At 38.2% G+C, this 16,736-nt stretch overlaps 1 protein-coding gene across 1 annotated transcript; it reads right to left on the bottom strand.

Moving 5' to 3' along the window:
• Positions 1–10,874: 10,874 nt before the first annotated feature.
• Positions 10,875–13,904, bottom strand: LOC136838082 (uncharacterized). Its single transcript, XM_067102929.1, has 2 exons — positions 13,784–13,904; positions 10,875–11,842 (listed from the first exon to the last, which is right to left on the bottom strand). The coding sequence occupies exons 1-2, from the start codon at positions 13,902–13,904 to the stop codon at positions 11,121–11,123; spliced, it is 843 nt and encodes a 280-aa protein (XP_066959030.1). The 3' UTR covers positions 10,875–11,120.
• Between the last annotated feature and the right edge of the window lie 2,832 nt (positions 13,905–16,736).

The raw sequence follows: 16,736 nt of genomic DNA, 5'->3' as shown, positions 1-16,736 counted from the left end.
GATGACGATGGGCCGCGCACGTCCTCTATAGTTATGTCTAATCACTAACAAATTTGCGCAAATTCTTTGCTAGGTACCACACACGCACAATTATTTACAACGTTGCTCAAATATCTACTGAAATCAGAGATCAGTAAAATATTTGACATCAAACCTTTTAGGCCATCAAGAATTACGCCACGAATCAAATTCATGTCAAATAATTTGTATAAAAAAGTGGACCAAAAATTTGGGCGATGTGTGGGCCGCTTAAGGACATTATTTGATGGTCAGTATGCGCCACGAAGGAAGCAGTTAGTACCTGTGATGCATCTTTTCGACTTGGAACCTTGACAAGGTTTGGGTGCTGAGTAATTCAAACAGATTTTAGTACTGCTTTTGATTTAGTAAATCTGCGGCACTTATTTATAAACCTTCAGAATATTGGGTGGGTCGATATATTTTAAGATTACTTCAAGACTTTCTTACAGGTAGGCAGCAGCGAGTTGCTGTGGATAGATCTTTAGCAAACCACGACCCATTGTCTCTGGAGGTCCACAGGGCAGTGTACTTGGTCCACCGTTATTTTTAGCATACAAGTGATATGGCTGTTGGCCTGGAAAACAAGACTGTTCAGTATACCGATGATGCAACACTTGTGGGTGTAGTAAAGTCTCCACTTATGAGAAATGAAGCTGCCTTCAGCCTCAATCGGGACATGGCCCGGATCAGGGAATGGTGTTGTTGGTGCCATTATTACTACCATTTACAGTACTCGTGCCAGAGACCTAAGAATGGAAATTATAAAAAAAAACAATATTGGATGATAACCATCAAGGTCTTAAAGTGAGAGAGAGAGCTTCCTACTTACGTAAGCCTATACGTTACTTTCCCCCTCTTAATACCCTCATGTTGTTCCATGCGTTTATCAGTCATCCTGTTCTGTTCTTCTTTTGAAGAACGAGGAGCCGAAAACGGAAGTTGGCCCTGCGAAGGGACTGCAGAGACCAACGGGAAAGCGGCAGACTTCCAGAGTTTAATGTCTTCGCAAAGATGATAAAGCAGAGGGATCACTAACGGCTCTAAAGCTTGTCTCTTTGCCAAAGGACTCTTAGTCGCTCTTCCATGATGGGTAGCAGAATTTCTACCAAGTTTTATTATACACCATAAGTTTTCGATTGATATTTGTGCCATCAAAAAGGGTAGGATACAGTAGTTAAAATAAATAATGATTTAGAATAAAAAGTATTGATAAATTTAACTGAAAATAGACCTTGAAAATTGTTACCCCCGTAGGGGTTACTGCCGTTATTACACCTCATGCGGTGCCTGTGAGCGTGCCAGGTTCTTCCTGAAATCCGTTCATTTATTCTTTGCAACCCCCTTTCATTCCTTTACTGCTCCTTCTTCATATTCTCTCTTCCATCTTTCCACTCTCTCCTAACAATTGATTGGTAGCGTAACTGCTTTGAGGTTTTCCTCCTTTGCACCTTTCAACCTTTGCACTGGCAATTTCCGTTTCAGCGATGAACGACCTCATAGGTCCCAGCACTTAGCCTTTGGCCTAAATTCTATATTCTGTTCTGATACTTAGAAAACTATTTACATCTGACTAGGATATTCACCCAGCAGAAGTTTAATTAATGGTTAAAGGGCCAAACGTCATAGAACAGTAGTTGGGGCTAATTCCTCTCTTTTCGTTAATCTATTGTACCCCCAAGAGACACCTGTTCGGGTAACTCCTCAGTTTTGTCTTTTGTGTTAGAAAACTCGCATTATAAGCCAAAGGAATCATTATCGGTTTAGTGTTTGATCATAATTATATGCTTTGCTAAATCATATACAATTACACACGTGAGCCCACCGTGTCTGCGTGAGCTGCTACTCAACAAAATTTATTTACCATACCACCAGCAGCCAGTAAAAATAAGCCTTCTCAAATATATTGTACATTGCCAGTGAATGTTTTTATCAATTTTCATTGGTTATGTTTGTTCAGGAAATCACTAAATTTTCTCCTAATATTTCTAGACTTAATCTCGTGTATACGATATTAGGAAAATTGCATTTAAGCTCCCACACACCATATCCTTCAAACTCTCGAAACTGGAGCCGTGAGTACGAACAGGGACAGTATTCTCGTATTTTAACATTATTTGAATCCATCTTTGATCACTTATCTATTGTTTCATTTAAAGTTGACTTAACTAACAGTGGCAAGTTGCATAAATTACTCTAAAATGCACAAAAGATCAAGTTACTCATTTTTGGCCTCAAAGCAGTTAGTTTTTTATCTCCACCCCATAATGATCTGGAAGCTAAGCTCATTTGGTGCTTTCTGCATTGCTTTAAATGTTTGGTTATTTTCTCCCAATGATTGCTAAATGTCGTTATGATATAGGCTTCAACAAGATAAAATTTTGTATTATTATTATTATTATTATTATCATTGTTATTATTTGGCATTGCATATGTGGCTTTAAACACTAAAAATTCGATCAGTGATATTGCGAGAGACAGAGGAACCAGATAGCAGCGTCGTAGAAGTCAGCCCGTCATATTTTAGAGGTAATATTCGTTCTCATAAGCATAAACAATCTTGCATAACGTGGTGACTTATTTCTGGATTGGATTATTCACGACTGGAGATCGTCCAAGTCAGAATTTTTTCAGTCAGAGTGCTTGAAACCTCAGGGTTATCACGATCGCGATTCTCTTCTAAAAAAAAAAAAAAAGTATATAAGAGGACTACAAGAAAAGGGAGCTACTGAAGTTATGTGGACTTAATAGCAGACAGACGGGATAGCGTTGACTTTAAAATATGATGGGATATTTTCTTCATGAAAATGATGATGCCTATTTAAAGACGTCCTCTCTCTCTCTCTCTCTCTCTCTCTCTCTCTCTCTCTCTCTCTCTCTCTCTCTCTCTCTCTCTCTGTGCGTGTGTGTAAACGGTGCTGACCGTCGGTATGCATTATGAACAAACAAATAATATTACCAAGCCGCCTTTACTAGATATGGCTCTTTCAGATTGGACCAAACACCTTTGGTCAACTCTGGACCACCCTCCTGGTAATGCTCGCATAGTCTCTTTAGTATCAGATCTAATTCATTAAGATTCATAACGATCTCGATATAATTTCACTTGAAATTTGCATTTGGAAAACAAGGCATCAGACTGCACGCACGGTATAGTGAGTTTGGAGAAAAAGGCCTTCTCGAAAACCGATAAGTATATTTTAAATAGTATTTAATAGGTGAATATATTCTGAAGCATAGAACTATTATACTGTCCATATTTGTCTCCAAAATATTTCAGGCACGGTGAATCGGGGAAGAAAAAAGGTCATTTTACTGCAAAGCTGCCTCTTTGAAAGGAATACTTGAGTTGAGTATACCTTAGTTCAACCAGACCGCTGAGCTGATTAACAGCTCTCCTAGGGCTGGCCCGAAGGATTAGACTTATTTTACGTGGTTAAGAACCAATTGGTTACCTAGCAACGGGACCTACAGCTTATTGTGGAATCCGAACCATTGTACCGAGAGTGAATTTCTATCACGAAATACAATTCTCGAATTCTTCATTGGCCGGGCGGAACTCGGAGCTCGATTCTAGCAGGTGCTGTAGGAAAGCTCTACCGACTCATCAACGAGGAACTGTATAAATCACAGATTATGAGTAAGGTCACCATGGGATCTACTAACCTTTGCCCGTGATTGGCCCCCGCAAAGAGCCTCCGCAGAAATCAGCGACAGCATAGGCATCGTCCACTGATAAATTTTGTAGCTTGCTGGCATCTTCCGCTGGAGTTAACTAAAAGCAGCCAGAGCTGTAGCAACTGCTTCAGCTGATGCTTGTTCTTTATCTTGCAGGAAGGAAATATAAGCTCAGTCAACACAGTGGGACTGATCTGCTGACTGCTGATTCATCGACTTTTTCTTGTTTAGAGTGAGTATTTGTTTGCCTATATATGTATATATATATATATACATATACACATATATCATATGCATATATATATATGTATATATATATATATATATATATATATATATATATATATGTATATATATATATATATATATATATATATATATATATATATATATATATATATATACATATATACACACACACATACAAAGGAGGCAGATATCAACGACAGTCCATTTACTTGGTGAACTGAATGATCCGAATCCATCCCGACGCGTGGGTTGCTTACATTTATTCAAACGATCTGTTTGTTTTACCTTTTAATCGTAGCATATATGCGTACTCATACGCCACTCTAGTTGAGGAGCTTAGATGTATATCCTGCAATATTTGCGCGATGCAGATTCATGCAGTGACTTAACGAATGTTTCATCATTGTAAGCAATGGGATAGTAATAAATATAGCAGCTATAATAGTCAACTATTTTTAGCTTTCACTTGCGGATGTTAATCAGAACTCTATACGGTATATGGAAATAAACAAATACAGCATGTATATAGTATATATTTCGTCTGGATTATGTATATCGATTAAAGAAGCGGGAAAAAGATCTTCCGTTGAATAAGAAAATATAATAAGCGATATAATTAAAATATGATTAAAATTATATGGGTAACCGCATAATCTTTTTAACATTACAATCATTATCCACTAACCTCTTCGCTACAGTCGGATTACAGAACACGTTATAATTGTTTAGACCTAATGACTTATTACTTCACATATGCAGGATGATGAAGCTTCATTTGGTTTTCATCGTTTATTTGCTTTAAAGGGATGAAATATTAGGACATGAGAGGAAAAATACCATTATATTCATATTGTTTAACTATACCCTCACATTAATTTAATAAAAACATCTTTTAAATAATAAGTTCTCCTTTAACTAGAGTTTTTCCTTGCAGTAATCTGAGAGAGAGAGAAGAGACAGAGACAGAGGTAATCTCTTACAGCACCATTTAGTTCCTCATGTCAATCGCTGTTTATCAGGTTTCCGGTATATATGAACAAATGCCAGTTTAAGTACTCTCAATTTTATTAAAATGATAATTAATGCTCAAGATCATTTTTACTGGCTAAAAAATATAACAGCAATTGCTCTGTAGTTTCCCAAATAGAAAAAAAAATGCCATTTGTATCCCTAAACAACGTTCAGTCCCATAAAAAAATAATCTATTGAGAGTAGCTGCAAACAGTACATACTGCTATCTTGAAAAAGTACAAACAACCTAATGAGTAAATCTTCTCTTTGCAAAAGAAAAAGAGACGTTCTGTGGCGTACAATTCAATATCTAGGGTTATTTATTTATGGGAATGTTGTTCCACTGAATAGTGGTTCTTATATTTACCCCGGCCCGTTGTGACTAACAACGTTCTCAGGCGAAAATTTTTCAGCAAAGTGTGCTGCGTTGTTAAAAGTAGCTTAGTTATAAATCATTTTGGAAATAAAATTATATCAGTATGACGAAGAATCATCGACATCTATGGTCACTTTGCTTCGTCTGAGATGTGAAGTGTTGAAGTTCGTATTCTGAGCGATTATTCAGTAACTTTCAATAACAAATAAGTTCTAATTTTTAGACACCGTTTTGTAATTCAGTGCTATGCATGACCATTTTCAATATACATGTCTTCAAGCACATAGAACAAGTGTTTATAAGAAAAATGGCAATGTAGCGTTGGAAACGTGTTGCACCCACACATAATTGTATCGTTTTCCTCCTTAAATGTTCTGAATTTCTAATATCGCAAATACAGATCTCATAAAGAACACTTTTCAGTCTTTTCCCACCATTCAAATTCTTCAGAAACGCACATTCACTGACGTTACCCGATAAACCCTGTGAAGTTTGCTTTCCAGGAAAACCCTGGAAAAAATTATTTAGCCCACTCTTACTAAAGAGAGAGAGAGAGAGAGAGAGAGAGTATTAAGAACTTATAGGTTTACACGGGTTATCTTTGAATTAAAGTATATGATATATTTTTCCCTAATATAACATTACTTAGATAGAGCCTAATAAAACAGCGATGCGTAACATCACCCAATATTGCTGCTTCCTTTGCTCTTGCACAGACCGCCATTTGCCGAACACAATTTAGGTCACATAAGAGATCCGTCGTTGGAGGATAAAAGGCAATAACGGTCGACATCAAAAGATTATTCTGATCAGAGGTTCTGTCTCGTTAGTGCGTGTGGATTCATTCACTTAATTAAAGAGAGAGAGAAAGAATAAGCTGGAACCTCCCTTGATTTATTTTGTACGGCGTAGTACTACAACCTGTCTATGCTATAGAACTATTCGTAGAAGAAAAAGTACAGTTCTCAGCATTCTTGAGTAACCGCATAAACATTAAAACGAAGGTTCCGTCGCAACATTCCATTAGACTGACGAGAATTTCAAGCATTCTCTCAAGTTGCTTAACGAAAAGCGTCAACAGCTAAATCTTCAGTAGTATTCTTCACTGCGGTCTTACACACTGATTCCCGACTGAAGTTGTGGCAGGATTCCTCTCTTTAGAAATATAAGATGTGAATCTAGATTACCACATCAATTAGTATTTAGTATTGCATAACTAGAACCAAAAAATTTTACCAAATAATTACTCAAGATATGTAGGTTAATGGTACGCCACATCTTGCAAAAAAAATAAATAAGTAAATAAAAAAAATAAAAAAGCGACGTAGAAACAGATGGGAAAATTCATAGAAAATATTTCGAGAGGAAATTACTCGTTTAAACAAACAGTAGACAGGCAGCATCTCACTAACAACTGCCTGGAAATCATTCCTAATCTCATTTCCTTGTGATTCTGCGAAATATGAACCTTCAGTGAAATGACCATTAACGCACTGATGTGCTGGTCAGTGAAATGAAGAAAAAGTCGAATACCTTCAGATCTTGTGAATGGGAAAGTTTTAGGGGATTGACCTAGGGGATGTGGGGAAAGATAACCAGAAGTGACTTATGATGATGATTGAATAACAGGGGTAAAAAAGGAATATTTGAGGGAGGGAATGGAAGGATAAAGAAGAGAGAGAGAGAGAGAGAGAGAATGGGGGATCTCGATCTTCTTCAGCGGGTGTTGATGAATCCTTCCTCTATATTCTTTGTGCAGTTATTTTCATTACTAGTTGCGAATATCGACATTAAAACTAAAGTCCAGCAATGCACATAGATTTCATAGATAATTAATCGCACTTGTTAGACTAACCTTTAATTTGCTCTGTTGAGAAATAATACTTAGAAAATTCTTGAGGTATTTTATTATAAAAAAAGTAAATTCAAACCTCAGACCTGTCTGGCACGTGGCACATATAGATGAAGTCTCTCTCTCTCTCTCTCTCTCTCTCTCTCTCTCTCTCTCTCTCTCTCTCTCTCTCTCTCCTGATACTGATCGTGAATTCAAATATCTCTCTGTCGAAGTAGAATATAAATGGCGCGAATCCGTACATTGATTTGCGGTTTCCTAGAGGAAAGAGGTAGGAAGTAAACCTCCGCTTTCTGTCTTCGATGTCAGTCCTATCAATCACCTGTTCAACTTCGGACCTCCATCCATGATTTTCAGTAACGTGGTGAAATGCACATCTTGATTCCTTTGATGTTGTAGAGGTTTTAACAAGAAAGTGGTCGTGTTACCCTCAGAAATAAATTCCTGAGACCCACATGGAAAGAATACCAGTCATGAGACTTTATAAGCTATATATGTTGCATTACGAGGAGTCTGATGTTTTTCGTGCTTAATTAAGCTTTGCGTCAGGTGAGGCGGTTGAAGATTTTTGGTGTCATTGTTTCTTGTGGGTCACAGAGAGTGATGCGTCCGTAGTATCCGCTGTGCTTTTGCTTTTTCAAAGACGTTCCAAGTGTTGTTCGGTCCCTTGTAGCATTTGACGCGGATGCATCTTCCAACATTTTTAACTCTAAAGTAAAAACTTCCAACATCTGTTTGTTTATAGTATATGTCGTAAGGAACAGCCCTCTTATTCTTGCATGAGGACACCTACAGTACGAATGGGGAGGCAGTTTTCGACCCTCGTCCCTACTGTACATAACACCTACAACAAAAATGCTCACGAAAAATAAGCCCAATATACTGAAGTCCGTTTTCTCTACTGATTGTGACGAATGAATCTTCATCAATATCCTGATGTGAATGGCAGGTTAGGAGTGCTCAGCTTTAGCTACATAGATAGATAGATAGATAGATATTTTTATTGACCACAATACAAATAATATGAATTTTACAAAAGAGTATTTGGTCCAAATTACAAAATTAAATACAGTAGATTTTGTACAATCTCTTATACAAACTAAATGAATTTCAATTACACATATATTGTACTAAAACTAAAAACAAAACCAATTTAACTATACGCTATCAACAAGTTCCTGTGATTACATTTTACACATTATAATAATGTGTTACATTCAATACAAAGAAAGAAGCTCATGTACAATTTTACATACTACATCACAATCGGTTCTGGTTACTAGCAAGTCTAAAGCTGTGGTAACGTTATACGTCTGCCTGATCTGTAACGAAAGTGGACAATTTTCAATGACATGAGTCTGTCTGGATTCCACCGCATGAACACAACCTCTCATCCATTGGCAGACGGCCCCTACCTCTTCTGTTCCACTGACCTGTCTCAACCGCCAATGAATGAGCACTTAACCGCATTCTTGTCCATGATGCACGTTCTATTTCATTAAGTCTTAATTGGTTTGTATAAATGTCATGAACGACTAAATCTGGGTTAACAGTTTTATAGAACACAATCCTATTGGAATTGGAGTTTCTGACCTTTAATTGCAGTTCACATTTTCCTTCCTCAATATCATCAGTATTATCAGAGATAAGGTTTCGTATATACCTCGAAACAGAGTCATTATAGTTCATCACTATTCGCATGGCATGAATCAAAGGGTCATCATCCATATTATTCCTTTCAAGCCACATCTTTTTAAAGAATTTCCTTTGCCTCGATTTTATTAATGCCCTCATCGGCGGAAGTCCCAGTTCTACCATACATACGTCATTATTAGTAGTTTTCTGACCCCAAAAGTTGTTTAATACACCATTTATATTGCTTTTCGATGGATTTAATATCACCATTTAGCCATGACTCACATGAATATAATATAGTTGACATAATAGCAGCATCAAAAATTTTCTTCTTAACTAAAAATGGCACATCATTGTTTCTACTTATAAATGAAATAAATTTCAGAGTATGACACATTTTACTTATTGCATGCTGCTTGATAGCTGTTGTGGGAGAACCATCATCCATAAAAGGACTGCCCAGATAAATGTACTGATTACAGTAACTAATCACATCAGAATTACATACTATGGGTTCTTTGTCTTCCCTAGTACCATTAATCACCATAAATTTAGTTTTACTGTCATTAATAATCATCCCATAGGAATTACAAAATTCATACAAAATCCTTATTTTATGTTCCATACCATCCTTTGTAGTGGATAGGAGGATAGTGTCATCCATCATGACCATAATATGCAACCAAGCAAGAAAGCCATCTAAAGGGCAATTACGTTTTACCATTTGTATCATATCATTTACATATAAAACAAATAAAATACATGAAGTAGGTGAGCCTTGACGCACACCAACAGTAGCAGCAAGGAGAGAGGTAGGCCTACCAATCACACTATTTGTGCAACGATATACAGCCACCAATGCTAAAAGCATAGTCATCCCACATCCCATTCGTTTTAGCACAGAAAATAACCTATGTCTAGGCACACAACCATAAGCTCTTCTAAAATCAACAAAGGTTACAAAAAGCTTCAATTTCTTCCTCCTAGCTACGTCCATTAATAGCCTCAAAGTTACTATATGCTCTACACATCCCCTCCCTGCTTGACTTCCTGCTTGCTCCCTACACGGCTTAAACCACTGACTAAGACGAGTACATAAGACCATATCGTAAATCTTAGCTATACTATTGATTACATTAACGCCTCTGTAATTACCCGGAGAAGCCCTACTTCCTCGTTTGAATATTGTATGCATCTTTGCTGCTATCCAACTTAATGGGTAAGAACTAGACAAAATAAATTATTAAGTAATGTAGCAATTAGCATGTTCCACTCAAACGGTAACATTTTGAACAAACCTGGTGGTAGACCGTCAGGTCCACTGGCTTTATTGGGCTTTAACCTAATACAGGTATAGTTACATCTGAATGAAAATCGTCTATATTAACACTGTCTACATTAGGAGGGTTAAATATTTGCTCAAAATATTCTTTGAATTGCTCATCACTCGGCTTAGAGTCTGAATTACTTGGGTCCTCTATAATTTGACCTTTCCAATCAATTGCACCCCAGACTCAAGCCTGATCATTCTCCTCCAACAATCCATCCCATCTACTCTGGCCATCATTTATTAAAATTCCTTCAGGATTCTCATGAGATACACTAGTGGAGGCACAATCATATACAGTATTGCTAAGGCGTAAGGCTGACAAATCTATATCCTCTTCCCTATCTAGCTCTACTCTGTGGCCACTAAGCTTAGGCTGCGTTTACACCAAGTGAGTCGAGTCGCGTCAAGTCAAGAACGTCATTTGATGAGATTCATTTTGACTCATCTCCGTTTACACCGACTGCGTCAGCCCGCATCAAGTCAGTACTCAGTGACCTGTCTGATTTCATGGAGAATGGATGCATGTTCCCTGGTTGAAGTAGCTGCTTTGTTGTGGCTTCGTCGTCGCAGACGTAAGAAGAGAAAACGAATATGGATACATGAACTGAACACCAAGAGGCCAGATTTTGGAAGCTTCTGTCATTTATTCCCAGACCTGGTGAACCATCCAGAAAAATTCTACAACTACTTTAGGATGACACATGAAAATTTTAAGAAGCTGGTGGAGTTGACTGGATCTTCCATAAAGAAAATCAACACTAACTACAGGCATGCAGTTGGAGTTGAAGAAAGAATGACCATTTTTTTAAGGTAAGAAATATTTTATTGAACATTCCAATAATTATTTCAAGTAGGCTTCTATGTAGGGCAATAGTAAATAAATATAACATGAAGACAGTTCATGTATTCCTGCTGGTAAGTAAATGGTACAGCTCTAAGTAAGGAATCATGAAATTCTAAGCTAGTATTTCTCAGAGGTTAGCATACTCGTGCTGTGAGTAACTGTCACTTACATTGGATGTACATGGTGATGGCGTATGTGACTGATTCTGCTCAGTCCAGTAGCTATACTGGACAGAGGGGGCAGGTTTAAACAGCTTCCGACGAAATTTTTCATATATTTCAATTTTAATGTCCATGTTGTCAATTGGCGACAGTTGTTTCATCATAGGCAGTAAGCTTAACAGAAACTGGCGATCTGGATCATCAACATTTTGTGAAGACGCTTGTTCTCTCAGTTGTTTTAATTCTTCCAGAAAACGCATATCCATCTCATCTGCAGCATCCCTGCTGCGTTTCTTGGTGACACCAGTCTTCTTTGACTTGGGAAGAATAGGATTGACAGAACTACGGTCCTCACAGGTTTCGGTATTATTTGCTGCTTCTTGAGGAGATACATTGTCTGGTGTTTCGATGACAACCGAAGGTGAAGAGTTTTGAGATGCATCTTCCGTTTCACGACAGGTGTCTTCATCAGGAGGTGTAGGGAGGTTTGAGGATGTTGGTCGTGGCGTCACATGAGGGATCAGAAATTGCATGGCATCATAGTACACCCACCTCCTTGTTTCGGTATTAGCTGATCCAGATGGTTTGACACTAATCTTTCTCCTTTCCCTCATGAAGTTGCTTCTTAGGTGCCGCCATTTGTCCTTACATTCGGCTTCTGTAAAAGAGTTAAATGAGAATTTAGTATCTTAATTATGTAGTCGTCATGAAATGTTATATATTTGAAATTAAAGCGCTTTCCTACAAATTGAGATTATTGGGCACCGGTGGGTCTTTTCTTCATGTTTCAAATGAAATTTTAATAGGACCAAAGGGTCTGTGATAGTGGCCATTATAGTAGCTCTAATAATATCATTTCAGGTGTTCCTCAAGGGAGTTCTTGAACCTTTGCTGTTTATTATCTATAATAATAGTGACATGTAGCAAGGCCTGGAGAACAAATTGATTTCATACATCGATGATGCTATTCTTCTTGCTGCTGTTCCTCCTACGCACCTTAGGTCTGTGATTGCAGGATCCCTGAATAGAGAACTATAGCACGTATTCATGAACTGAGTAGCCTAGGCTTTGGAACCTGAAAGCTTAACCCTTCTGAAACTAAAACAATGATAAAATTGGCCTTTTGCATCATCACTTGCATTTAACTGGTATTGCTTTAAATGTCAGTGAAATTTAACATTTTTGTGAGCTTTTAACAAGACACTGACTTTCAAGAAGAAAATATGTAATATTGCTTCCTCTGCTTCTCAAAAAAGTTGGTATCTTGTGGAAATCTTTTCGAATGTTTCGTGATGAAGATACTGTATAATATCTAAGTTTTTTGACCGTTTTCTTCACCCACGGTTGGAGTATTGTCCTCCAGTGCGGTCTTCGGGTGCTGACCCTAATCTTAAATAGCAGCGATCGACAACTGGCCCGTTACTAAAAATAGACCGCGCCAGTGCGCATGCTCGTGTTTACATCAAGCAGGTCGGACGTACAAACGTAGTTGTGTGTCCCACAGCAGGGAATAGCTTCCAGCCAGTGACTACCTGGCAGTACTAGTGGATTACATGGAACTGGAGACGTTTGTGTGCCCCACAGAAGGGAATAGCTTCCAGCCAGTGACTGCCTGGCAGTACTGGTGGATTACATGGAACTGGAGACGTTTGTGTGCCCCACAGAAGGGAATAGCTTCCAGCCAGTGACTGCCTGGCAGTACTGGTGGATTACATGGAACTGGAGACGTTTGTGTGCCCCACAGAAGGGAATAGCTTCCAGCCAGTGACTACCTGGCAGTACTAGTGGATTACATGGAACTGGAGACGTTTGTGGGCCCCACAGAAGGGAATAGCTTCCAGCCAGTGACTGCCTGGCAGTACTGGTGGATTACATGGAACTGGAGACGTTTGTGAACAGAAGGGAATAGCTTCCAGCCAGTGACTACCTGGCAGTACTAGTGGATTACATGGAACTGGAGACGTTTGTGTGCCCCACAGAAGGGAATAGCTTCCAGCCAGTGACTGCCTGGCAGTACTGGTGGATTACATGGAACTGGAGACGTTTGTGTGCCCCACAGAAGGGAATAGCTTCCAGCCAGTGACTGCCTGGCAGTACTGATGGATTACATGGAATTGGAGAGGCACTGGTGACTGGACTGTTTGTCAAGTTCTTGAAAAATCTTCTCTACTTTCTTTTGGTACCATTAATTTACCTCCGTCAATGGTAATAATGATGTCCTCTTGACATCCTGAGGCTATACAGTCTTCACACCTGAACCAAGTGAAAGGTTACATAAGTACTTTGTATTTTCATATTAGAAGAGATGGAAATAAAAACATGATATATATATATATATATATATATATATATATATATATATATATATATATATATATATATATATATATATATATATATATATATATATATATATATATATATATATATATATATATATATATATATATATATATAATACTAAGGTCAGTATGACGTTATTTCCACAAAGACTCCAAACGTACTTAGTTGGGTAAACGCTTGGAGCCTCTCTGGTTATTTCATCCAATACTTCGTAACACGTTTTTGTTCTCACCTTATTACAAGCACAGCTTTGTTTCCCACCACTGGCAAACCACGGCACCCCAACCAACGTTTAAGGCTTTAAGCTGACATACTGAATGATCTAGCACACTGCTAAACACAAAAGCAGCGCCAGGAACATCAGTTTCTTTCAACTTAATGTTAGGAAACTTCCCCGCTGTGGTCATTACAACATAAGTCGTACTGATTTGTTCGTCCCAGTTGCCGATCGCTGCTATTCTTGGGTAGAGTTCTGTCATCAGTCAAGTTTACTTGCCAACTGTTAATGTTGATTTGTGGCAAAGACGTAAAGTGAGGTCGTCACGTTACTTGCGTAATAAAATGTAATAACATCCTCTGCACTCTTACTACACTTGACCTAACTATTTTTGCTGGCAACACTAAGCAGGCTGCTGCAAACAATGTTTTCTAGCATCTAGCATCTACTTTCATTCTACTCTGTTACGTGGGAGTTTTATTTTAGCTACAACTAATACGTGGAATAGTTTGCATAGTGCGGTTGTGGAATCTTCGGTCCTCCGAATGTTTAAGTTAGGAGCAAATTCATTCCCGCTCTCTGCTAACTTCTGAAATTCAGGTGTATCGGTCTAATGTTCTATTCCATCATATATATTTATTTATTTATCGCCTTTCCCTGTAAATTGTCTTTCTCAGCAGGCTGGTTTCCCTTGGAACCCTCTTGAGTTTATTATAGTCTGTTATAAAGGATTACAGTACTATCATCGAAACTGAAGAAGTTATTGGCCGGGCGGGGCACCCAACCAATTGGGGGCGGCGCTCATCGCGTGATCAAGATTCCAAGTTAGAGGTTGAGAATTGCCAGACTCGACTTTTAAATTCTTGTTTTATTAAAGTTTTGTGCGTATATCTTTCTCAGAGCGTGCGTGCGAGCGGGAAATTAATATAATATATATTAACTGATTAATTTAATAACCTCCGTATGCATTTAATTCATCCGTAAATTCGATTTTATCGGCCACAGAATTCTTCTTGGTAATATAAGAATCATGTCTTGGAATATAAACTCTGTAAAAACTAAAATAGAAAAAAAGAGATGTTGAATTATTATTGAATTCTTATGATGATATCTGTTTAAATGAAATAAAAACGAATTTGCCACTTTCATTTCCGGGTTATGTTTCATACGTAAGTTATGACCAATCAAACAGTATTAGAGGTGGAACCTGTGTGTTTATAAGACAGTATTTGAACAAGCAAGTATTTGATGTTGATGTATCAGTCGCAGATCAGATGTGGTTCCGATTAAAATGTATACCAGGTGTTTTACTTGAAGCATGTTATATCCCTCCTGCCGATTCCGAGTATTTCAGTTATAGCCAATTAAGTAAAATCCAAGAAAAGATAAAAACTAGTGAATGTAGTAATGGATGTATTGTAATGGGTGATATGAATTCCAGGTTAGGGACTTCCATTAGAGAGCTCACAGAACGATTAGGCCTAGCTATATTTGGTTTGTGTGTAGAAGAACAGTTACTTATTGTTAATAATTTAAAAACACCTTATTCTTATCACCAGAGCAGAAAGACCTTTCGAAGAGGGAGAGAATGGATTTCTGAAATTGACACATGTATCGTATCAAAGAAGCTGGTTAAGTTTATCACCGATTTTCATGTAATTGATAATGATTTATTACCATCAGATCATGCTCCTATTTCAGTTGTGCTGCAACCTCCTTCCGTCTCTATTGAGTCGATTGAGTTACGAGCATCAGAGCTGGGCATGCATGGAGCGGAGTGTAGTGACATATCAACGACGTGCAATCGACTAACCAAACGGTCAATTCAGTTTCAAAAGATAGACGGTGATGTGTTTCTGACTAAGCTTAGTGGCCACAGAGTAGAGCTAGATAGGGAAGAGGATATAGATTTGTCAGCCTTACGCCTTAGCAATACTGTATATGATTGTGCCTCCACTAGTGTATCTCATGAGAATCCTGAAGGAATTTTAATAAATGATGGCCAGAGTAGATGGGACGGATTGTTGGAGGAGAATGATCAGGCTTGAGTCTGGGGTGCAATTGATTGGAAAGGTCAAATTATAGAGGACCCAAGTAATTCAGACTCTAAGCCGAGTGATGAGCAATTCAAAGATGCGTTTACACCAAGCGAGTCAAGTCGCGTCAAGTCAAGGCAAGTCATCACGCGTCATGAATCGCCACTCCAGTTTAACATTAATTTGTATGTATATTTGAAAAAACCGTTTACACTGGAAGAGTCGCATCAATTCAAGTCACGGCGCGCCGCGTCGCGTCGAGTCACATATAGGGCTGGACCCATTTTCTACATCAGTCACAGCGAGTACGTTGTCGTGTGATGGTCATGGAAGTGGAGTTCCTGATAAACTTGGTTCGGGAGCGCCCTCCTATATATGATCCCAGTGACCGCAGCCACCGGGATCGTGATGCCATAGCTGCCTTGTGGAAGGAGGTTGCTGCTGCAATGAAATGTACAGGTAAGACAACAGTTTTATTCACTATGAACTATACACTAGGCTATGAACTGTACATTAGCTATATTTACTATGAATTAAACGTTAGGCTCATTCACCATGAAATATACATCAATAGATCATTCGGTCTTGCCACTCAAGAGCTCCAGCTGGGAAACAAAATATTCTTTCAAGATATCACGAACTGCCATAGCTTCTGTTGTAGGCCTCGTGCTTCTTGTTGCTGTCAGGCTTGAGTTTGCAAAATTGGATTGTGTTGCATCATGAACATCATCACTTGGAGAGTAGTTGAAATTGTTTTCATGTTGAATGAAATTATGAAGTACACAAATACTTTTCACCAATGATTCAGATACTTCAACACTAGTCTCCATCAATGTCTGAAGTACATCAAATTTCTTAGCTAGCATTCCAAAGGCACACTCTACTGTTCTTCTAGCCCTGCTGATCCGATAGTTATATACTCTTTTGGAGTAGTCCAAGTCCTTTCTAGGATATGGTCTCATCAGATTAGGCTTCAGAGGAAAAGC

This window comes from Macrobrachium rosenbergii, unplaced genomic scaffold (genome assembly GCF_040412425.1).
Source record: "Macrobrachium rosenbergii isolate ZJJX-2024 unplaced genomic scaffold, ASM4041242v1 13917, whole genome shotgun sequence".
NCBI classification, from domain to species: domain Eukaryota; kingdom Metazoa; phylum Arthropoda; class Malacostraca; order Decapoda; family Palaemonidae; genus Macrobrachium; species Macrobrachium rosenbergii.
This window is presented reverse-complemented; position numbering and strand designations above follow the sequence as displayed.